The sequence below is a fragment of the Apaloderma vittatum genome, unplaced genomic scaffold (genome assembly GCF_000703405.1).
Source record: "Apaloderma vittatum isolate BGI_N311 unplaced genomic scaffold, ASM70340v1 scaffold7559, whole genome shotgun sequence".
In the NCBI taxonomy this organism is placed as follows: Eukaryota; Metazoa; Chordata; class Aves; order Trogoniformes; family Trogonidae; genus Apaloderma; species Apaloderma vittatum.
This window is the reverse complement of record NW_009734554.1, coordinates 45,243-69,882: the sequence shown is the minus strand read 5'-3', so window position 1 is coordinate 69,882 and position 24,640 is coordinate 45,243. Positions and strand designations below refer to the sequence as shown.

General features: G+C 41.2%; 1 protein-coding gene across 1 annotated transcript in view; it reads left to right on the top strand.

The window, feature by feature from the left end:
• Positions 1–24,640, top strand: part of KIAA1598 (KIAA1598 ortholog) — a 54,282-nt gene that overhangs the window by 6,539 nt on the left and 23,103 nt on the right. Inside the window, exons 2-7 of the mRNA XM_009876323.1 lie at positions 1,517–1,577; positions 6,771–6,865; positions 8,921–9,089; positions 11,994–12,091; positions 13,266–13,347; positions 14,674–14,768. Coding sequence (XP_009874625.1) covers positions 6,779–6,865; positions 8,921–9,089; positions 11,994–12,091; positions 13,266–13,347; positions 14,674–14,768 — 531 coding nt within the window. The 5' untranslated portion in view covers positions 1,517–1,577; positions 6,771–6,778. The remainder of the gene's footprint in view (positions 1–1,516; positions 1,578–6,770; positions 6,866–8,920; positions 9,090–11,993; positions 12,092–13,265; positions 13,348–14,673; positions 14,769–24,640) is intronic.

Sequence of the window (24,640 nt, the reverse complement as noted above, 5' to 3'; positions counted from 1 at the left end):
GGCAGGAATCATGCACAGATTTCCCTTCCCTAACTCTCCTGTGCAAGACCCTCTAAACAGCTTCTTTGTTAACAGGTCCGGGTGAAACAGGGAGTCCTTGTCCGGCACCTCTTGCTGCTTCTGCGCTTCTGCCTTATTTCACAGACCTTTACAGCAGCTGGTGACTGACCTGGCCCTGCTACTCAACTGCTGTCCCTTGCCTCATCACTCCAGTGCCACAAGAAGAAAAATTGCTTGTTGAGCTCAGCTCCTCTTGCTCCCACAAGCAGCCAGCAGCAGCAACAGCTTCCAAAGCCGGCACGGAGGCTGCCCCTGAGGTGACACCAATGGCCTGCTCTCCTTGCCCAGGAGCAGATCCTTCCTTGGGCCTCAGCCAGGGTCCTCTGGAGCTGATAGAAGGGCTCTCTTGAATTTGGCTGCCTTTGAATCGGGCTCTCCCCCTTCTTGTTACTTAACAGCAGGCTCCTTTCCCAGCTAACTCAAAGTGAGTCCTCATGTGGAAAAACTGAAAATCGAGCAAAATCATTTCGGGTTGGGTTTTCCCCCCCGCTCCCCTAGTTCTGTTCCAATGACCGGTGTCCTTGTAATTGCAGTTACGCTGTATGGAGCTCAGTCACACAGATCTTTTCCAGAAGTTAACTCATGGTCTTACATTGATTTGTACTCTGAGCAAACACAGCTGCATGTGAGGAAGGATGTCTGGTACGCCGTGTGTGTAAGACACATTGAGCACCAGTCATACTTCCCCCTGGGTCATGTGTTTTTTCACAGTGTGGTTAATCACTGACTGTGTCTCTTGTGAAGTTTACTCATTTTTTTCGAGTCCTTTCATTTGCTTATAGAAGGGCTTTTCTTAGGGAAGTCTATTTAACGTCTGTTTTATTCTTTCTCTTTGAAGAAACATTTCCATCATAAGATCAGTGATTGCAGCCCTGTGTAGTATTAGAGGTAACCCCAAAATTAATAAAACTGGAATAATGGGAAATATTCAAAGTATGAAAAGGAGTATCCTCCCCTCTTACAGGCTGAGGTTTTGTTTGTGATGTTATGAAACGGAAAAATGTGTCCCCTGTTTACTGACTTCGAGGTTTTCCTTGCACAGGTAGGTATAGAAATGCAGGCCACTTTTCCAAGTCTGTTTGTATTAAAAAAACTAGACTTAAAGCATATTCCTGACATGCAAAGTATATTTTGCTGTTGTGAGGAGCATAGGCAATGGTTTATGTCAGTTTTGGGTAACTTGGCTCTTCTAAAATATTTTTGCAGTGGCTCTGAATTGGAACTTAAAATCAAGTGCAGCTTGCCAGTTTGGTTAGGAAATACTCTGGGTGATGAATTTTTGATGCATAGTTTCCATCGATCTTACATGACAGAGAGCACAAATAAATGTTGCTTTGATAGACTTCTCTACATTATTGTGCTGGCAATTGATCATTGTTGATTTTGCACGTTGTGACTGACTGCTAATTAAATAACCAGGATCAGCGTTTCATTGCAATTTTCTCTTCTCCTACAGTGTGTCAAAATCAAGCAAGAACGAGATGAGGCTGTCAAAAAACTGGAGGAGTTTCAGAAAAGTAAGTTGATAATGTTAGTAGGAATTTTGTGGTGTAGAGTTGTGACCATTGCTCTGCGTACTCTACAGCAGTGTTAAGGACACTGAGATTTGGGTCCACTTGCTGTTTCTCCTTCAAAGCCTTGTTTTGAGGAGCTAATCTGGTTGGACTTTGACCATTGTCAGACTAACTGCTGTCACGGCATTCATACTCTCTGACACAGCCATTTGTAAGGTGCGAAGTGGTGAAAATACAGTGGTACAAATGCGGGTTTATCTCACCTGTGTTCTGCAAGTGACTTTTGGAACGATGCGTGCCTCTGTTAAGTGGGGTTTGACAGCATTGCCAAGATCGCTAATAAAAATGGTAATTTTTTCATGAAGAGGAAGTAAAATTCCTTCAAGGGTAGACGCACCAGTAGAAGTTTGTAGGACAAACTGCTGTCGCTTGATAATTTTGAGAGCACGTTCCTTCTTGTCTGGACTGTAAGAATGTCAATATTCGGTTTTACACTTTTATGGTAATGGTTCTATTGAAACTGTATGGTGTCTGGGAGCAACAAAGCACATCTAATGGGAGTGGAAGTATCCTAGTGGTACAGCTCCTTAGAAGAGACAATTACAATAGGATTGTGGTCTGTTATGTCTGGTTTGTGCCAGTACTGTGAACTGCACGGTGAAGCATCAGAAATGTGGATGAAGTTAATGCAGGAGAAAGAGATCACATGGTCTGTACTTTTGTGTGCCTGTGTTAATAGAGGAATTTCCTCACTTCTGTTGTATAATTGTTTGCATGATACAATTATGGAAAATAATCTGAAATCAACAGGAATCATCTACTGCCTTAAATGATCTCAGATCACTGTTCTGTGAGGCAAGAATGTTCTCTCACAAGTCTAATTCTTCTGGAAAAAAATACAGCCTGTTTTGGTTTTGTTACGATACGAGGAATACCAGAGTGTGGCAGAAAATGTCAAGTAGTTAAGACTTAAAATTCGAAGTAATATTTGATGTTGTAAAATTTTATAGGTTTCTTTTATCTTCCTTTCACATTTTTAAAGGACATACCTTGTAAACACAGTGATAAAATGCCAGGAATATTAGGATTTTAGGGCAATAATAGAGCCCATTATTTAAACGACAATATAAAAGGCAATTATATTGATGAAGAGCTACATTGGCTTTGTGTCTGTGAATAAACTTGGCCTGTACTCAGCTTCTATTTGTTCTCCTGGCATAAACACATATTGTGTGTGATTCCAGTTTAATGGGGCCCGTTTGTATGCCAAGCAGCTGCATTTTAGGCCCTATTGCGTGATTTCATAGCTCTCTGAAAATTGGTTCTATTGAGCACAAGAGATAGAAGGTGGTGGTGGGGGGGAAAGCTTCAACACACAATCATTTCTTTTCAATTGGAGCCAGCAAGGTTGATGACAACATGACCATTGTGTTATAATGATAAGACCACTAAGGATCTGTACCTCTCATCAAGGCTTTCACACAACAGCAGATACAATTTAATTCACTGCTCTGTCAGCAGTGCTGATACCATTATGCCGTCTGTCTCCACAGTTATAATCACTGTCCTCCGAGAAATGCAGTTGAAATGATCTTGAGCAGTCAAAGAAACTCTCAATTAAGGCTGCCACTTCCAATGTGTCAGATTGTGTCTTATGCACTTGGTACAATTTTCACTTCCAATCCTGTTTATTTACAATGTCTACCAGTAATTATGCTTAACATGTCATTTAGTGAGGGTGCCCCTGCCAAGGAGATTGTTGGGTGCTGCAGCACCATTGAGTGGGAGTTTCTCGCAGTCAATGCCATCAGCGGCTTTTAGTCCCTGATGGGATGCAGTAGTAATGTTGATAATGCAAGTATCGTGCTCATCAAGTCATAATTAGATGCCACTCAAATGTGCCACTTGTAATAACAGTGTTGATTCATGTTTTCTCGGTGACTGCAACTACTAATTAGTTAAGTGGTTTTTGGTTGGCCTGCATTTGCTGCGGGTTATTATTACCCCTGAAAAAAACTGTCAAGGTTAGAGATGTTTCAGGCCACTTAGTGCTGCTTTATGAATTTTAATATTGACATAATAAGAACTTTGGACAGACTTAGGAAATAATATATTTTTGTATTTAATTTGGAAAGATTTTTTCCCCCCGAGTTAATCATAATTGCAGGTTAATTAAGTTTAAATGAACCAAGAGTAATCTCTAGTTCTGCCATATGAGCCCAATCCTTATTTCCTAACTTTAGCCTTGCTTGAGGCCATTAGATTCCTGTCTGTAAAACATGAGCATCTCTATCTCCACTGCTCCCTCATCCTGCCCAAAGGTTTTCAGCACTACAGATTCCCATAGCTAGGCAAAAGGAAGTCAGAAAAGTTATGGATGTGTGCTACCTGAAGCTTTTCCTCTCTCAGATTAAATGTAGTGGCTGGTACCGCACACGTGGAGCAGATAATCTCTCCAAAGTCAGAAGAAATGGAAGCAAAAAGACAACTAAATGAAGAGATGTGATTGCTCTGCTCTTAGGAGGCTTCATGTAATTAGAGTTTTTGGACCAAAATTTCTCAATCCTCTATCCTGCTTTTTTTTCTGCGTGCTTGTATTTTGTAGTGCTTGTTTCTTGCACACAGCTGCTGATTTGACAGCAAACTCCAATGTATTGCTGGTTTCCTATGTTAATGAAAACGTCAGTTAATACTGAGTAAGTATCTGTAAAGCTGCAAAAATAACGCTTGTTACTGATATACTTCTTCCTATCCTAAAGTCCAGTTTTGTTGTCATTAAGATGTCTAGATGGTCTAGTGGGGGATGTCCCTGCTCACGGCGGGGGAGTTGAAACTAGATGATCTTTAAGGTCCCTTCCAACCCTGACAATTCTGTGATTCTATGAAGGTGACCTCTGGGTATCAAAGAAGACTTAAGTATCTCAATTCAGTATTTAGGCAAAAGGCTTGGAAGGCAAGTGGGACTTTTTACTATATTTTTCTACATAAAATCACTACATTTTAAAGCTTATCTTCAGGCAAATGAAAGGAGATGCTATAAAAAAATCCTTCATAATTACCCTATATTCTTCCAGCCTTGTTCCTGCTCCAAAGCATTGTTCAGCAGCATAGAGCCCTTTCTGCACATTGAAATCCTGACGGAAGGAATCTGCACCATTTGGCTTGTAGAATTAGGGTCCAGACTGCTACTAAAGGTGCCAGTAATCAAGGAGGAGTTGCACCAACAAGGAAGGTGCTAGCCTGAGAAATAGGAAACCACTGCTGGGTTTTCTGCTTTGCTCCAGATCCCCTGTGTGACCTGAAGCTTGTCACTTGGAAGACTTTGGATACTAGTGAAGTACCTACGTGCCACTGGAAGTTGAGGGGAATTGCAGGTCAAAATGTGTCTGTGCTTTTAAATTCCTTCTTACTCACGTTGATATCCTAGGTTACAAAATAAGATTTCTTCCATAACTTTTTGGTCGCTCTGAGAATATTGCGTGTCTTTGACATAGCGATGTGTACCCAGTGCGGTCATAGGGATCCTGAAAGTGCAAAGGACAGATGTATTTCGCTTTTCCAGCTGCGACATCAAGTGCGGCAGCGCAGCCGCGTATTTCAGGTGCGGTCAAACAGCTCGCGCTCAGCCCGGGTCCCAGGAAAGATTTAGTGTGTGTATACTGTGTCTGAATCTTCCTTGTGGATTGTGAGGGTAGCGTGTGATACCACAGTGCTCATTTTGGGGCGTGCACGAGCAAAGAGAGAGTTCAGATAAGCAGCAGGTCGGGTGCCACAGCCATACAGTGATACAAACCCCAGGCTGTTCAGCTGAGGTGGTCAGAAATCAGGCAGTGCGAGCAGTGCTGGGTTTCCATCAGGGCTGCATCCATCGGGATGTGTCCCAGCTGCTGCACGTAGCTTTGAAGCTGATAGGGAAGAGCAAGAGGGGGGAACAGTGCTGTGGTTGGGGTTTGGCTTAGTTGGAGCATGTGCTGTAGGAGGCACTATGAATACGGAGGCTTCAATCACTTCACTCCTTCCTCCCTTTCCTAGTGAACTCCCCCAGGCCTGTGCTATTTGCCCCTCCTGCAACTCTTCTTGTACAGTGTGTTTAGCAAGTGTGGCAATACTTAAAATACCGTGTAAACCTGATGACAGGAAGGTGAAAATAATCTTTGTAACATACCTGAGTTAATCTTGCTGCTTAAAAGTATCGAGGTTTCAGTCTTCTGAAAAAGGTGTCCGTACCAAATTTTCGGGGGCCAATGAGATCCTGGTATGCAGTGAGAAAAGTGTGTCCAGCAGGTCTAGGGAAGCTCTTCTCCCCCTCTACTCTGCCCTGGTGAGACCACGCCTGGAATACTGTGTCCAGTATTTTGGGCTCCCCAGTTCAAGAGAGACAGGGACCTACTGGAGAGAGTCCAATGGAGAGCTACGAGGATGATGAAGGGACTTGAACATCTCTCCTGTGAAGAGAGACTGAGAGACCTGGGGCTGTTCAGCCTTGAAAGGAGACGGCTGAGAGGGGATCTTATTAATGTATCGAAATATCTGAGGGGTGGGTGTCAAGGGGAAGGAGACAATCTCTTCTCAGTGGTGCCCAGCAATAGAACAAGGAGTAATGGGTTGAAGTTAGAACATAGGAAGTTCCACCTCAACATGAGGAGAAACTTCTTTACTGTGAGGGTGCCGGAGCCCTGGCACAGGCTGCCCAGAGAGGGTGTGGAGTCTCCTTCTCTGGAGACTTTCAAACCCACCTGGACACGTTCCTGTGTGGCTGCCCTAGGGGATCCTGCTCTGGCAGCGGGGTTGGACTAGATGATCTTTCGAGGTCCCTTCCAAAACTTAACATTCTATGATTCTATGAAGTCTTAACAGACAGTATTAATGGTCTCACTCTGATTCCTCAAGTGTTAATGAAATAAAGATGATGAATGGGGATGGTCAGGGAGGCTCCTACTCGCCTTCTACTTCCATAAATTTATGGTCAGTTCTCCAGTTGCCCCTCTAATGCTGCAGACATGACTTGAAAGAGTTACTTAATGAACCAGATATTCAATGTTCAAATCGGGTCCTGTCCATGGAGATTATCGAAGTATGTACTTCTCTGTATTTTAAATGCTTATGCATAAAGTTAATGGATGTAATATTTCTGATCATGGGATGCATGTGTCAAATGCATGGAAACACTGACTAATTTTTAAACTCTTCCCCTAGTTTCTCACATGGTTATTGAGGAAGTAAATTGTATTCAGAACCATCTTGAAATTGAGAAGACGTGCCGTGAAAGCGCCGAGGCTTTGGCTTCCAAGGTGAGAGAATTATGGTGATTCTTTTTCATCCAGTTTCTTTTTTCTTTTCTTTTTTTTTAACTTGAGATTGTATGCATGTTGCATATATGTTTTCATATAATCTTGCGGATCTGTGAAATTATTTTAAAGTGGCAAATACTATAAGCCATATGTAGGATGCAAAGTACAGCTCCTGCCTTTAAAGAGAAAAATACTAATTTTAATTTAGTTTCTGTTTTGCAGCAGTGAGTCAGAGACCAGCATCTCGACATCTAATTTTTATATGCATTTAGGTTAAATGGAAAACAAGTTTTAGAACTGTCCTGTGTGAGATATAAAAACAATAATGAGCATTTCAGTGTCTAAATCAAATGGAAGAAGTCAACTACTGCATTACATTTCAGGTGATTGTTTATGAAAGCAAAGCAAGGGCAGGGGAAAGGTGACCTCCGCTGCTCTGTTGATTGCGTCTAGTCTGATGAATTTAACAAGTGTGTAATTTTCTATATTCCATCTCATCAGAAGTGCATTATTATTAAAGAATGTTTTTATCTCTCTTATATATTTTGGTTGTGTAAAATGCATCTGAGCCACTTCATCAGAAAATGGATTACAGCAATTTTGAACCAAATTTCATTAGCAATGCTGACTGCCTTTTTTTTAATCTCCTTCCACTCCCCCCTTTCCCATCCCCTGCCCAAAGAACATCCTTAGATATGGTAAAAATCACACCAGCAAGAAATCACTTTAATTTAGATGCATTAGCAATGTACTTTCTGGAGGTATTTACTTAATTGTTTGCATAATGACACTATATTAGAATTCATAAGACAGACAATCAGCGTATAAGTAAGAACATGAATGTATTTATGCAACTTTTCTTCTTTGTACTTTTCCTATAATGCACGTACAGAGGAATTTCAAAGACTAGCTCTGCCTCATGGAGTTGCTTTGCCAAAGCTGATATGTTTGCTGCTGTGCGTTGACCAAACCACGTTAAGTTCCTCACACCACTCTTGCCATTTGCTCATTCTTTGGGAATGAGAGGAAGTTCTTGAGTAAATCTCCAGTAGTTGGGGAAGGGGGCTGATGAACAGGAGGGTCAAAGATGATTGCTCAGGTAAAAATTCAGGGTCAGCCTAACTGTACATTATATGTTTTATTTGAATGCAGATATTGGACACTTCTGAAGTGCACATTGACTGACATGTTCTGTGTCATTAGCAGAAAACTGAGTCTCATTCTTAGACCTGAACGCTAGGCTGGTGGGTGGGCAGTCACCCCAAACATATGCCTGAACATCCCTGAGAATGTGCTGAGTTTGCTGAGAGCTGCTGGCCTGAGGTGTTTGGGTGTAGGAGCGTGAAAGAAATGATGAGAGTGAAACATTTGCAGCGATCACTGTTGTTCAGTTTTTCCTGGCACATTGATCAAGACGGAGACGTCTTGCAGAACCTCCTCTATATCGTCCATCAACCAGTCATGTGTTTTAGCATCCAGCCCAGAACGGTTTCTGACTTGCAGTTTGGCCTGTAGAGAACTGGTTTGTGAGATGGCTTTTGTCTTACATATATTGACTCTCCAGTAATAATTTCTGAGAATTGAAAATAATTCAAAACAGTTTTGAGGTAATTCTGTTGTGACTGGGAGTACAGTAGCTGTAGTGTTTGTAGTTTACAAGTGAAATAAGGGTGTAGGAGGAGGTAAGAGTTTTTATTTAACCAATTTATAGCTGGCAAAACCAGACGAGCTTTCAGGAACACAAGCCTTTCTTCAGGTCAGTCAGTCGGGGCTCCTGTTGTTGCTGGCACAAGGTTACCAGCATGGGTGAAGTATCATGTTGCAATCAAGCCTCCTTGGAGGAGAAAGTGGACAAACTTCCCATCTTCAGACTATTTTAGTGTTGAATGAAGCGTTTAATGTTACTTTGTTGTCTTTATTCTGTAGATCTTTTAATGATAAGAGAGAGAAAAAAAATGCAGTTGATTATTTTTTTGGAGAGGGGAGGGTTTGGGCACAGCAGCTTAAAGACAGACTGTAAGTAGCTTCTCACTGTTTGTGCTTCTCAACTTTCAGCTGAACAAAGAAAATAAGACCTTGAAAAGAATTAGTATGCTTTATATGGCAAAACTGGGCCCTGAAATTATCACTGAAGAGATTAACATTGATGAGGATGATTCATCCACGGATACAGAGGCTCACTCTGGATCATGCAACTCTGTGCATTGTCAGCAGCAAATAAAAGGTGAGTGTTGCTGAGCCTGCACCACCACACAAGGCAAAAGTTGTCTAAAGAATGGCGGTGCTGGTTTGGACCAGAGATCTGTCTGGCTTCGAGTCATTCTTCTGAGAGTGATCATCAAAGAAATTCCAGAAAGGATTGCAAGAAACATGGTAGGCTTGTAGTGATACTGTGTATAGGAAAAGAGAATCTACACAGCTAACAGAGTTCAGTGTTACTGAGTTGGTAAAAGAAGTATTTCCTCAAGTCCTTGATAAAGTAAAAGTTAAGCAGCAGGACAAGGTCACCTTAGTATTGATTCAAGTGCTGTGTCACTATTTCAAAGCTTGTAAGACAGGACTCTCTCTTTCCATTGTGTACCTTTGTATGCACAAACTTTTCTTCGTGTTCCAGAGCTATTAACAAAAGAAGCAACTTAAAAAAAGGACTGTGATGCCATGTGAAGCAGGAAAGCTAGGGAACATGGAAATACATTGAGAAATCTGCAGCAGCCTCAATGAAGTGGTACAACGTATTGCTGAGGAAAAAGAATTGCTGTTTAAAAAATGCTTTAAAAAGATTTCCCAACCCATGAAAAAACCACACCCAAGAAATAAGATGTCCTAGTACCCTCCTATGATAAGCAAATTTCCGTCTTATAGATGTGGGAAAAGAGGCAGAGAGATGTGTGATCCATAACATGCAACCCATGTGAATCAGAAATAAAACTCTGAAGTTCGTCCTGTCCTTCACTGGAGAAAGATGGCCAAGGATACATTTAAGGACAGCAAAGACTCTGACTGGAGATCAGAGGAGAATGTGGTTGGAAGGGTAGTGAGGTCAGATAAGAGGTATTTATATCAAGGTTCTGAAGTATATGCATTCTGTCTTGCTGAAAAATTCATTAAAGAACAAAATACGGCATATTTTAAAGGTTTTAGAACTCCTGGCCTCTGCTCCTTTCTCTGGCATTATTATTAAATGTTAATTACTGTATTTGACAAGTGCTGGGTATTTTAAAAGCGTTGGCATCCCATTTGCTGTAGGAGAAGATATTCTGTCCCTGTGTCTGGAGAGAAGTGTGTGTGTGGTAGCAGAGGGATGTGACAGCAAGTGCCAAAAGGCAGCGCCGGGGCTGTGGCCCTCAGCTGAGCCGTATCCTTCAGGGAGAAATCTGAAGTTACATCTTGGGTTCCCTGCTAAGTGAAGGACCACATGCAATGAAAGATGTTTTCAAAACTCCCCTTAATGCTTTGTGGCATTGCCCAAGGTGAAGTCGACTCCTCTGTGCGTGTTTATGATTCCAAGCAGTTTTGTTTTGTGTTGGGAATCTTGGAAGTCTTTTAGCAGTACTGGATGTTTCTTGGAGTGATTCCTTCCCTCCCACCACTTTTCTGTAAGGAAATACAAATAAGGTAGTACAGTCTAAGGCTCTTTGATTAAAGCCTTCTCATTTAATTAAAGGGATAACATTTTGTCCCTCAGCTTCCTCTGTTTTTGCCATCTCACATATTAGGAAAAGGTGATAGTAAAACCGTAGTTCCTACTGGAAGTGTAGAACATTCTCAGAGCAGTAACGAATTCATTTATAGGTTTTGGGTTTAATTTTAGCTGACTTCTTGGTTAAAATAAGAATCGAAAACTTGACTGTTAGTCAAGCAGTTTAGTACATACCCTGTATCTGAAAAATAACATATTTCTTTTACATATTTATAAAGATTTAGCTATATGAATATGCTTTATTCTCTGTATGATGTTGGTTATGTGTATTATAAGACCTGACTTAATCCAGTTACTATAGATTTCAGTGAGACTTATTTTTCCCATTAATTTCACTGGAAAGCACAAATCCATGAAGCAGACTGTTTGGCTCATGAATCTTTGAGGAAAACAAGTCTTTTTAGTCTACTTTAGAATGTGTGAACCTTTAATTTGGAGGAAAATAATCTGAGGCTCTTGAATTGAGTGTTAGGGGTCTGGAGTAAAATCAACATTTTCAAGATGTGAGACCAAACAGAGTGACGTCCAGTGTGTCATCATCCTCTGCAATTGATTAGCAACAATTTTCTCAACTCGTGGCTGATATTCACTGAACCGCAGTGCTATGAAATACTGGAAGCAGGTGGGGAACGAGAGCACTTGCTGAAAGCTAATATACATCAATAAATTTATATTTTTGCGCTGATTTTATGTTAACCTAAACCTTGATATATTATGTATGCAAACTGATCTCCTGTTAAGAAGTGATTATAATAAAATGCTTTATTCCATTGTGAATTTAATTTATTTCATATTTCAATAATTAAGGAACAAAAATTCTGAGCGGAAAATTACAAGCATTAGCTCTTCCATCAGCAAAGGTTCCATTCTGACTCTGTTCACATAATGTTACAAAGACTATAAATTGGCAGCTGTTCAGGACAATTTCTTCAGTGAAAACCTCCCAAGTATTAACTGCCTGTTGTTTTGTTTATTTCCCTTGTGACAAGAACTCATGATCCAAAAGGAATTGAAGTGCATTAATTTGTTTTAAAGGATGCCTGTTAAAAATTGCTTTCTGCTGCCTCTGTACCAGAGTCGTTGTGATGTGACGGTCTCCTGAGTAGGACTGAGGACACTCTGTGGTGGCAGGATTGGCCCTATTATAGAAAGAAATGAATCATTCAGAATGCAGATAAAGACAGCAGTGCTGAACAAGGCAGCTTACCTCAACAGAGTAAATCTGAAACGGTAGCCCTGTTCTCTATCTGTTACTTGATGCTTATGCAGATTACCTAAATTATTGAGGATGTACCTTGTGTACAACTGGTGCTTTGTATGCTGTTAAGGTGCTTTGTGCTCTGTGGTACTTGCTTTGCTATGGCATTCCTATTGCTGTTTTTTTCCAAGAATAACATATATTTTTTATTCCCTTCCTTCAAACCGTAGAGCTGCGAGATCAAATCATATCTGTTCATGAGGAAAAGAAGACCTTAGCCATTGAACTGGAAAACCTGAGGTGCAAACTTGTAGAAGTAATTGAAGAAGTATGTATTGTGCCATGGAAGGCGAGACCACGTTAGCGTGTAGTCAGTACTTTTTGTATCTAATTTTACTAAAAACGCTCAGTTGTGACGTTAATCGAGTACTAACTAATTGCAAGCCCTGCCAGGCTGCCCATATGATGGACGACTTGGGGCATATGACTAAGGGGCCTTCTACACCGGAGTCCAGCCTGCTGCTGGCACATGACTTCTCATGATCTGTTTTAATGCCTGTACAATAATTCTCATCTCCCCTTCCTGACAGCCCCTCACCAATTGCAGCCTGTGGGTTTTGGTGTGGTTTTTTAAATTTATTTCCTTAAACCTGTGGATGTGCAAGAAATACTTTTGGAGGACGTCCAGTTTAATCACTGGTGCTACTTCGTTGAGCACATCCTTGAGTTTAGCCATTGGCAGTGCCCTGTCATGGTAATTAGACCAGCAAATTGGCTTTTTGAGCCAGCTCAGTTTGCTTGGAAACTGGATAAGCCATGTACTGATGCAAATCAGGACTTAGTAGCTCTTCCTGTCTGTGCGGCACTTGCATTCAGAAAGACACAGCTGATGGCTCTTGGACAATAAACAGAGCCCGGGGAAAAAAGCAAAACAGTGGCCTGACTATATTAAAAAGCAAACAGTCAAGGGCCAGCGAGTAACTTTTCAACCAGGTGCTGTGGCGCCACATCCTGAAAGGTTCCAAAGATGTTAGATTTGCAGCTGTGACTGGTACGTGCTGTGAGAATGGGCCATGGGAGCCCCATGGGAAGGAATGGTTCATAACCCGTCAGTGCTCTCGGTTACGGGGCCTGCCTTACGTCCCACTGGAAACGCTAAGATCCAGCCAAACCTAACAAACAGAAACACTGCAAACAAAATACTGCCGCTAAAATACTTATTACTTTTTTATTTGTTCTTTAGACTAGACATTAGGAAGAAATTAGACTGGACATTAGGAGGAAATTCTTCACGGAAGGAGTGGTCAGACACTGCAATAGACTGCCCAGGGAGGTGGTTGAGTCGCCATCCCTGGATGGGATTAAGCGTTGCTTAGATGTGGTGTTGGGTGATACGGTTTAGGGGTGAACTTGTAGTGTAGGGTCAGTGGTTGGACTCGATGATCCCAAGGGTCTTTTCCAACCTGAATTGTTCTATGATTCTATGATTTATATTTTTCCAGGTGAACAAAGTGAAAGAAGAAAAGGCTGTTTTGACAACCGAAGTTAACAAGCAGCAAAAACTGTTGGAGAAATGTAACAGAGGTATGTGGTGTCAGCAGGTTCTCTAACAGTTTTGCACGATCTTACGAGCTTTTATGTTGTAAAGAGCAGGTTACAGAATGGTGACTGTGGTCCAGATCTGACACTCAGCCTCGTTTCTGCAGGTGCTGCGTAAACACATGGACTGTCCTAGACTATTTACTCCAGGAAAATGTGACTGCATAAATAGCAGGTTGTATGTGAGAACAGGAAAACTTTTTTTTGCAATGTGGCACAAGTGGCAAGCTAGGGCAGGAAGGCAGTCCTTCACAGAGTTTGAGCTTTAGTCTCCTGTTTTTCTAAGCTATTATAGAAGCCTTTCTTCTAGTTGAGACACAGCTAATAATTTTGAATATCTAAAGACTTGAAAGCTACTTCCATGTTCAGAGGATTCTGAGAGAAAGGCAAGAGTGCTGGGAATGAGATAAATAGGATTTCCAAGGTACGGAAGGGAAGCAGGCACTTCACTTTCCTGGAAAGAAGTAAGAGATAAAACCAGGGCAGGAAAAATCTAAGCGATAGGGCTCTGTCAAGCCATAGCTGAATAGTGAACATACAGGAGAAGAGCAAAGTTTTTGGAGTAGTGAAGACTCCAGTGATGCCATGACCTTCTGCCAATAATACTCCCTTTTTGTTTGGGAAAAGTGCACAAAATCAGTGTAATCCATGTTGTCAAGGACAAGCTGAGTTTTGAATTACAGGGAAATGTATGAACTTTTAGTGGAAAATTATTTCCTTTTCTTTCTTTACTGCCCAGTGGGACACTATTTTATCTTCTATAAAAAATGTAGCTGTCTCTCAGCATGAGGAGAGGCAGCTTGCACTGTAGGGCATATCCTGGAAGTATCCACCAGATGTTCAGCTCTTGCCTCTTTCATAAGTCTGCATGGCCTGTGCCTCTGACAGGCACTACTTGAATACTCTGAAAACACCAAGATAGGTTGGTTGGACAGAAGAACTTGAAGAATCTTTTGATGGCATGGTGCAGCAGGTAGAATGTTTCTGAAATGTTTTCTTCTTTCCAAGCACAATCAAAAGAACAACCCAATGTTTCACGTTAGTTTGTTTACCAGGAAGGAAGAATTGAAATAAACTACTAAAGTATCTACTCTACTCCTACTATATTCTGTGTCTAGGCAGCACTGTCTTGGACCTGTGTAAAACAGGACAAATGTTGCAAAGCAGACTCTAATACGGAACTGTAAAACTAGGTTACACCTTCATTCAAGGATTCATGGCACTAGGGAGTAGCAGGTAATCTGGGTTAACCAAGCAGTACTTCTTTTTATCCATTCCACTTTTACTTCTGATCTTGTTTTGTTCTTACAGTGTCTGTGCTGGCAGTAGAGGAGTATGAAGAGCTTCACGTTAACTTTGAACTGGAAAAGAACCTGCGGAAGAAAGCAGAGTCGTTTGCACAAGAGGTGAGCAGCAACAAGAAAGGGATCTTGTAAAATGAAGACATTGCAACTGGGCAAAAACCTACCAGCTTAGATGACTTGATTTCAATTCCCAGCTCTCTTACAAAAGATGTCTTTGAATGTCCATGTACTACTTAGCTAAGATCTGTACTTCATCCATAAAATGGGTTTACTGTTTCAACAGCATTTATAAAGCACTTCAGAATTATCCATGCAGTCTTACCTCTTTCTCCTTTTAAAGCGAGGCTTTAAATTTTTAATGGGCTTAGTCAGCCAAAACATTTCAATGTGGTATACGTAGTGGTTGGATCTGGGAAGGATTAGCTGCCTTTTCTAGTGATACAATTTGAAGTACTCTGTTTTTCCTGAAAAATACAGGGACTCACAGCAGAAGTGTTGCAAAATCCACTATTAGTTCAAGTTTGTGCAAGTGTGGCTGCTCTTTAATGCAGGCCTTTTGAATAACCTATAGCAGGGAGTATTCAAGCTGGAAAAAAAAAATTTCTGTGTTCTAGAAAAGGTTTAAACTCCGAAAGAGGAAAATGAGTTACTGGTAGCCTTATGGGGGGCTGGTGGTTGCTCTCATGGCTTTGTGACTGGCAGTGTTTGCCTTAGAAAATGCTGACGAGTTCTCTTTCAGTTGATGGACTGAAGCCCGACAAAATCATGAGTTTGCTTTTGGTATGTTTTGGGGTTTTTTCTCATGTGCCTTTTCTGTTTACACTCTGGGTTTTGAGAGCTCTGCACTTGGTTTATATTTTCAAGCTTTTTCTGTCCCAAGCCATGTATCAATATTTTCTTTAATAAAAGCTGAGCTTCCTAACTAATTGTTTTCAGGGAGCTCACATTTAGAGAAAGCCGTTATACAATTGCAATAAAGAATATGTGAAGCTTTTGGAATTTCATGGTGTTCTGCATTAATTTGTCATAAAATGTGATTTAACTGTCATCTAAGTCAAGAGAATAAAATATTACCTTCTTGCAACTATTTTTATATTTTAGGAAACCTGAGTTTATTCACTACCTATGCTGCTTTTATGATACCTATTTTTGAAGCGCATTGTTTTAAACCTCTCAAGATTGTGCAGACATTATTGTTTTGTTAGCAGTGTTTATTGACTGTAATATGTGCAGAACTATTACTTAAAGAAAACAAATTTCTAGGAGTGTTAAGGTGTTCATTTGGCATGCATTATTACAATATCTATCTTGGATCTCCTACTGTTGCTTTGCTTGATCTTCCGAAGTACAGAACAATTTTGTGCTTCTCTTCATTAACTGACAGCAAAAACTTGTGTGTGAAGGTCTTGGATCTCTGAAAAAGGAGGAATTTATAAATGTGTGGTTATGTTTTCAGATCATAAAATAGTATAGTCTGATACTCTGGGCCCAGAATGTTGCTGCTGTTTAGACTTGTAATATTCCAGACACCTGTACATTCTGAAAGATGGTATTTGAAGTTCTTTTTGTATTTGAATAACAAACTGACAGGCAAGCGGTTAAGTACGATGCCAAAGAAATGCTGAGTTTTTGTGAACGAGTTCCTGGTTTTGTCATTGTTTAGTTGTTGTCTCTTCTGAAAATACGGGCCCCTGTTGCTGCAGATTGACAGTGAAGCTCTTCAGTTGAGGCTTTTCATTCCGTGAAGCTCTCCAGTCCAAAGTGGAGTCATTACAGCAGTGACCTTCAGGCCCCTGTTAGTCTTCCCTTTGTGCATCTATTTCTTTTCCTTTGCTACCAGAAAAATTTTTTTTTTGCAAAGCTTTTTTTTAAAGTACAGGAGCATGTGACAACAAAGGCATTGCTCATTTGTGTTTGGGGACCTAGTAGCATTTCAAATTATGTTAAAAATCTGTTACCATTGGCCTGATTTCGCACTCGTGGTTGTCCCTTAAGTGACCTGAGACCTTAGAGAGATGCGCTGTGGCCCACAACTGCATCCGCAGCAGCAAAGCTTTATGCTTGGGCAAGGCTGCGTGAGCGTCCTCTCATGTGGATTGTGCCACAAGGTCACAGCTGTGTCTTGAGAGCTGAGATTTCTGGGATGTGCTTACAGGAGCTGTTTGGATTACACTGAGAATGTGGAGGGATTTTCTGCTTGCTTTCATCAGCCACTTGTTTCCTCTGTCCCTGTATAATGTTTCTTGGAAAAAAAAAAAAACACACAAAAAATCTTTCTGGGTTTTTTTGCTTGAGTTTTGCCGAAGTCACAATGGTTGGTTGTGATAAGCTGTGTGGTGGTGAGAGCGGGAAGAGCTTTGAGTAAAGGGCAGCACTGCACGTTCAGTGCTCTGTGCTCAGCTTGGTTGGAGCACTTTGAGAAAGGAAATAGGCTCCAGAAAAACAGCCATCACTGCAGCACCACGGTGTAGACCTTAGAATGGCACATCTTGTTTTGTATTACTGGCTGTGACATCTCGGACAGCCTAGATGTGCCTTTTAGCTCCCTGAAATAGGGACTTACTGCCTGTGGGGAGGCTTGCTTGGTGGTAGGCACATCATCTTTCTAAGGGGCTGAGGTATCGGCGTTTGGCCCGTGTGTTCAGATAAACCTCTTCTCCAGAGCGTGGCTTCATCTTTAAACTCTGCCCTCCCGAGGTTGCTTTGTGGCTGCGGTGGGAGGAGACCAGGACCAGCCGAGCGGCTGGCGGGGGCTGCTTTTCGAAGGGATGCGCTTTGCGTCCTACCCTTCTGACACAGGAGGAGGATTTGCCACAGGAGGTGAGCGATTGGGACTGCAGGTGCGAGAGAGAACAGGCGAGCGAGCGCGTGTGCAGGAGCGGAACCAGATGAGGGGAGAGGGAAGGTGAGAAGAGAGAGAGGGAGAGAGTGAGCACATCTAGGAATGAGCAAACACTTGAAAAAATCAGAGCTTTTGATTTAAAAAAAAATAAAAATCTGATACAGCTTTAATTATAGTCATGCTGCTGGCACCACCATAATATATATTTAATTAATCAAAAATGATCCAACTTCAAACATTAGAATTCGTGCTCTTTAGAGATTCTAAAGAAACTGAGTAAATATTGTCAGCCGTGGTGTGGAGAGGGGGAAGGAAAAAGAAAGAGGGTTTGAAGTGAGTCACAATCCATTGTGAAAGGTATGAGAATCTGCATAAAAGAACTAAATAAATAGAGTGTGTAAGGGGCGGGGGCATGGAAAAATCTTTACCTATCTGAATAAAATAGGGTTGTTAACACAGGAATCTTGGCAAGCTTAACCAGAATTCTAGTGTCATGTTTTAAGAGACACTTTAAGATCTCTCAGCTCTTTGTGGAATGGTTTATAAGAAAACAAAGGAAGGCAGAGAGTATCTTGAAGGCCATTGCAATAATACAGAGGCTAGCCCTGAAAAGCGCTCTTCCACAGAGATGAGCAAAATACAATACATAGAGCCAAAGCAAGCCAAAAGGGGAGGAACATGGTGAGAGAAGTAAATTGGAAGCCTTAGCAATGTAAAAATCCCAGGAGTTTAACAAAATAATCTGGCAGAAATAGCTTATAAAGCATACATCCTGCCTTGCAACAATATTTTGTAAAGTGAACAGTTTATTACTGTCGTGTGTGCTGGCATGGAGACAACCCCTGCACCTAAAGTTACTCTGGAAACCTCCTGGAGAAGAGGCAGCGTGCTCTCACAGTTAGCACTGGGCTCTTGTTTTCTGTTCTCTCTATCTTGGATGAATAGAAATGAAGTGTCAAACTGCTAAGCAGGTTTGTTAGGGTCTTTCTCGCTTTTGAGGCTAGCATAGGCTTTTTCTCAAAACACAGAACTGGGAAAAAAAACCACCAAACCAACCCAAAGGGTTTCCCAAGTGTTTATGGTTATCTGTAAAATAGTTTGCAGTGTCAGTGGTTGAAAGGCTGCATTCAAAGGAACTTTAACATTTAATTGATTCAAAGGATAGATTAAAAAAAATAAAAGTGAATCTGTAATCTGTAATGTTCATTTTTTCCTTGACTTCAAATTGCAATGCTTCCAGATGAACTCAAGCAGCACACTATACCTCTGTCTGTGGTTCTAAGTAACTGTTCCACAACAACACGTTTGCATTTAGCTTGTTTACCTTAAAATGCCGACATCCTGTGCCTGGGCCAGTGCACAGCTGACATTGCTTGATCTGAGACTGAATCATCCCTTATTGAAAGATAAAAGGTGGCTATCATTTTATAAAATTTAGGGAAAAATAATTGTTGTTCTTAACAGATGACTGTGCTACTCCTGAGGTTGTCTGCAGTGAGTTTGGTGAGCTCCCAAAGAACTCTTCCTCAGGTGCATTTTTGACCATTTGGGTTAATTTGTGAGGACTTTTGCATTAATGTGCTGCATCTGTGAGTGAGTACTGCGAACCCAGCGCTCATGGAGCAACTCGGTGCTTACAAGGGCCCCACTGTGTGCATTACCAAAGATAGTTCAACAGCAACTGGTATCTGAAGATAATTAATTTACAGTCCAGCTGACTGAACTGGAAATAATAATTAAAGAGACATGATGAGTGGTTAGTACTTGAAATCTCCTGGGCTTGAATGTTACCACTTTTGAAGCATGATATAACACTAATAGGTTTCATCAAGCTTTTTCCCAAGAACAGGAGTGTGAAATGGTGACAGATGTATGCTCTAGGAAACTATCTCTTTGGTCTCTTTCTCTTTTTTTTCTTTCCGTTCTCCTTTTTGTTCAGGCAATTAATCTGTTGGCGGGAGGGGAAAGCGAAGAAGTTTCCTCCTTTCTCATGTGGTGTGTGATCTATTTCTGTATATATTACATGGTGTCTAAATGCTCTTAAGATTGTGAGCATCGTACAGTGTATCGCTATACTTCTACCATGGCAAAAAGAAAACTGTCACCTGCAGGAAATGAAGAAATAAGTAACAGAGATTATTTTTTTCCCTCTACTATGGGCCTTGGGCAGTTATGCCTCTGAAGTGAAGAATGAGTGCTGTAGTTTGACAAACCCTTTTGTACGCAATGGGCTGGTAAAGGAAATAATACTGTTTTTAAGGAGGTCACAGTATTAATGGGGATTCAGTTTTGTTGCACTCAAAATACATGTTCCAAGCACCTCTGAGGTGAGAAGCAAATAGTGGACAAGAAATAGGGTTAACTCATCTACTCCAGTTCCCCCATTCTGAATCAATGAGACTTTCTGAGCCGGAAAACTTACTAATGCTATATCTTGTAGCTCTTTAGAAATGTTCCCTTCAGAAGTTGTCTGGTAATTAGCCACATGTGTATCTTTTGATTTAGCTGTGTTGTATCTTTTTATTTAGTCTAAAATTGATGCAGACCATAGCAAAAACTACTACCCATGAAATATTATTAGTCATCTAGAGAGGAGTGACCATTATGCTGCCCGTTACTGTGCATTTGTTCTTTTCCATGATGATGTTGCTCAATTTTCTGTGGCAGGTCGACAATTCAGTTAGGGTTAGTCTTTGGCTCCTCTAAAGGAAGGAGTCTGGGAAGGTCACAGCACGTTGCCAGAAACACATCTCTCTGGTTCTCCATACTTCATGTTGGTGGGGTTTGTTTGTTTGTTTGTTTGTTTATTTGTTTTGTTAAAGAAGGTCGTGTCCTGTGCCCTCCATGCCCTTGCTATCAGCCATTTGGGCAATCTCTTTCTGTCTGACACGTGACATAGAAGCTGTCCATAGAAGCAGTTCCCGGGCAGAGAAGAATACAAGCACTGGATTCAAAGTTTTCAGATCGGAGTAATGGCACAGGCGTTTAAAATTAAGCATGTGCTGAATTAAGTTTTCTGGATTGTGCCTTAACTGCAGAACCCATTTGTTTGTTGTACCTTTTCTCCTGAGTAACGCTTCAAACATCTCTGAACCCACTAAACCACATGGGATTCGTAACTCGGACAAAGCTGATAGCATTGCTTGATGTGCAGCGTTGAGCCTGAGTGCAAAGAGAGCATTTCCAGGTCAATATCTACACTATGGGTGTGTTTCTTATTGTGTTTTAATAAGATGCATCTGTTTCTTGGCAGTTCTATAAAAAATTCCGCTAGCTGTTGTTTCCTGCTATAATATTTATATGCAAGAAAGCTCACAAACTCTGATGCCCTTGAAAATTAAGCAGTTTCAAAGATAGAGTTTTTACATATATATATATATTTCCTGATTAGGCATTGAACTAAAATCCATGCCTAGATTTATGTTTTAAACTGAGTACCTCCTGAATTTAGAGCCACTTAGTACCCTGTCAAGCCTTAATCAGGCAAGATCACTGTCTCCTCCATCCTTTAAAACCCTTCGAACAGCCTGTTCTTTTGGCGAGTACAACTACCTTGACCTTACCCATGTTGGGACTTATTTCAAGTCTGAGCAGAAGACTTGAGGGCACACCTAGTGCAAAAGACATCAGCTCCTGTGAGCTGTGATAAATGTGAATGAGTGGGTTCCGGCTCCACGAGGACGACTTACTGATTTCTCACGAGGATGTGGAGAGGGTGGAGCAGTGCTGCCAAGGATTGAAATCAGGGCCAACTGCTCAGTTGCTTGATCTCTTTTCCGAGACTTCCAAACTTCAATTCTGCCCTGCTACGTACTGTTTATTACTCTATTCATAGTGGAGAGGGTTTGCCACAGATTTTTATTTTACTTTGTGCAACCAATGATTACCTTATTGTAACAGCGCTGTGATATTGAGACATTTTTCACCCTTCAGACTATACCGAAGACAAAAAAAGTGATTTCACGAAGTGAGTACCCAAATGACTTGTAAATAGAAATATAGCAACATATGGATATTAAAGCACATCCTTTGGCCTCGTTTTGTTCCTAGGAGAGGCGTTAGTTGGAAAGCATCCAGTTATACCCTGAGCGCTACTTGAATGAGGATCGGAGTTCCCAGAGACTTGACACTAACAGAGTTGCTTTCTAACTTTTTTAATGAGGAAGAATTCCTTTTTCAGCTCTGGTGTCAACAAAAAACAGCTGCAGCGAATGCTTTGTAGGGTAATGGTTAGAGCAGGCGTCTGAGAATGAGGTGTGGCCCCATTAAGGTCAAGGGAAGAAGTTCTATTATTTTCAGGATTTCACCCCCTTCTTTTTCCCCCTCCCTGATTCTTGTGCAGACTCTGCTGGCAGAAAGGGATCAGGTCCCAGATTTCCTGCACTTTGGAGCTTCTGTTTGCGAGCTAAGGAGGGAGGTATAGGTAGATGGTTTCACAACACTTGGAGTTTGTGTAAATGAAAATTATGTAAACAAACTATTGTCCTTTGTGTTCTGCCTTTTGCTGCAGACATGGTTTCAGTAGATCCCTCCACCTTCGGCTTACGTTTCTAGCATTGATTGGGATACTCAGCAGATAATTGTCTAGCAGGTGGCAAAGTCGGAACTAATCCATCAATTGGTTAAATTCCACCTAGTTCAAATAATCCTGTTAGTAGTTGTTTTGCCCTTTCAGCAGTCACTTTAATTAATATTCAGGGTTGTGTGGGCAGTCAGGTTTCTGCCCTGCTGAAGCAGGCATTGATTTTTTTTTTTTTTTTAATTTTAAATTAGAATTAGTTTCTAAGGATCTTTCTTATCCCATGTCGAACACATGGAGCAACCTCTCAAAAACTTGCAATTAGTTAATCACCAGCTTGCTTTCTGCTTTTTCTGCCACAACCATCTTGTGCAGTTTTGTCCTTCCCATTTAGAATAGGCTGGTGCTTCAAGGACATGTGCATAAGTAACTTCTGAAATGGATGGGACCCCCCAGGAGAAACCGGTTTCTGTGTGTCTGATCGCAGCTTTAAGTTATAAGAAACAGGGCTTCTTTTGTGAGGGAGAAGACACTTTCACATATAGTATAGGCAAGAAAGTATTTGCAGTATTGTGAAAGCAATTTATTAAACTACTTGAAAATGCAGGACTTCATGCGAAAACTTTGAAATTAAAAGGTCTTCAAAATTATTTTTTTTTCATTTTGTTGCAGAAGAGCATGAAACAAAGTGAATATGAATTTTCTGCATTTGGTGAAGTATCTGCTCAAGTTGAAGAAATCAAGTTGTTCTACTTGATTTCTTCTTGTTTTGGCAGCTTTCTGCTCCCTCAGGCTGGAACAACTCTGTTCTGTTTGGTTTAGTGGCAGAAACTCGGGACAAAATTCTCAAGTTCTCACATTTTTCAGATTCTGAAGAAATGAAACCTAAGTTTTTACTTTGCTTTGAAAGTTCACAGTAGGTAGACTGTGATGTTTGCTAAAGGTGGCCTCTAGAGAGACGTTTCTCTCATGGTTAAATAACTTTGGACTGATTTAACAGGAAGGCAGGAGGCTTTGAGACAGGATTGAGGTTTTAGCAGTGATTTAGAAGCATTTTTAAAGGATGATGTTTCAAAGACATTGTTTCTTTTAAGAAGGTAACATGTTTAACAAATGGGTGAGTTAGAATACAAAGGCAAACCTTTATGAGTTTAGATAGGTAGCTTAGATTAGATAGTCCAGACTCTGGATTTGTCTTGCCTTTAAATTGTTTTTGCAACAGCCCTAAGGTAACGGAAGAGTAACTGGTTTGACTGGCAGAATTTTGGGACAGGGAGCTGATGTCCGTTGCACATTTGCACGCCGCCGCATTGGCCTGTGCGCTGCTGCAAGTTTTTTTGTTTTCTAACGAAGTGCAGTACTAGAGCCTGGAGTTGTCATTTCCTCTTCGCTGGATGCTTCCAGTCCTTTATTGCCTGCCCCATGGCACAGCTTTGCCCAATGAAGTGTTCATTGTAGGTTTTATTAGTATTAAGGCCGCATCAATTGACTCTTGTTGGCACGCAGGGTCAGGCAGGCTGCGGTGTGAGTTAAAAGTTCAGCACGGCCGGCGGGTTCTCGGTCTGTATGCGCAGCCAGGGAGAGACTTGCTTCCTAAGAAGACTCGCTTGAAGTGTCTGTGCAAAGCGCTGGATGAGATGCTTGCCCTGAATCTGCAGCAGCTGATGTTTCTTTAAAATAAATCCTGTAGCGTTGCAGTAGCACCAGATGCAAAGGAACCATGCTTCATATCTGTCATTTTGGTTGGTAAATACATAGTATGGGAACCTGGAAAGATCTCGTGGAGCTTTTTTATTTCTAATAATTTATTCTTAAAATACCTTCTTGCTTTTGCTGTGCTGTACAACAGTGTTTTTGCAGTCTGAGGGAGTGTCTGCATTCTCAGACTGTTCTATGTTCTCCTGCTGTAAGTGGCACGCTCTGCTGACCTCTGCCTCCTTATCTGAAACCTCAGCATGACCCAATCCCTGTTTGTGCTGTAAGGACAGGCACGGCTGGGTTCATCAAGAGTGGAAGCCCCTGTTGCCCAGGGGACAACCCTCTACCTGAAAGAGATGTCAAGATGCAGAATAAATTCACTAAGAATTTTTTTTGGCAGGAAGCAGATCTCGCTTATGGGAACTGCATGGGCTGACGGCCTTTGCCTGTCTTAGGTGAAGCCTAGAGAAATGTGCAGTATTTTTACCAGTGCCAGGTCTCCAGAATATTTAATTTTTTTTCTTTTTTTTCCTCCTAATGTATTCATTCCCCATATCAAATATATAACTGGGGAAGAGGAAAGAACACAAAGGTCAGAACTAAAAGGCCGAAATTGCCCTGAAGTGCCTTTTCCCAGAGCAAAGGTGTGCACAGATTTCACAAACATGGACTGAAATTCATTTTCAAAGGATTCCATCATTCACATATCCAGGTAACCCTCAAATAAGTGGGCTTTTATGCCAAGACCTGCAGATATATTTGAGGAGGTAGCCTGTGAATTCATAGGCATTTTTCCCTCCCCCTAGAGTTCTTTTGGATTTCTTCTAAGCTCCCAGGATTGGCATCAGATTTTTCCCATTTCCAGGGAACAAAATTCAGAGGTGCATTTAAATTCTGAATGCTGCCAACATGTGG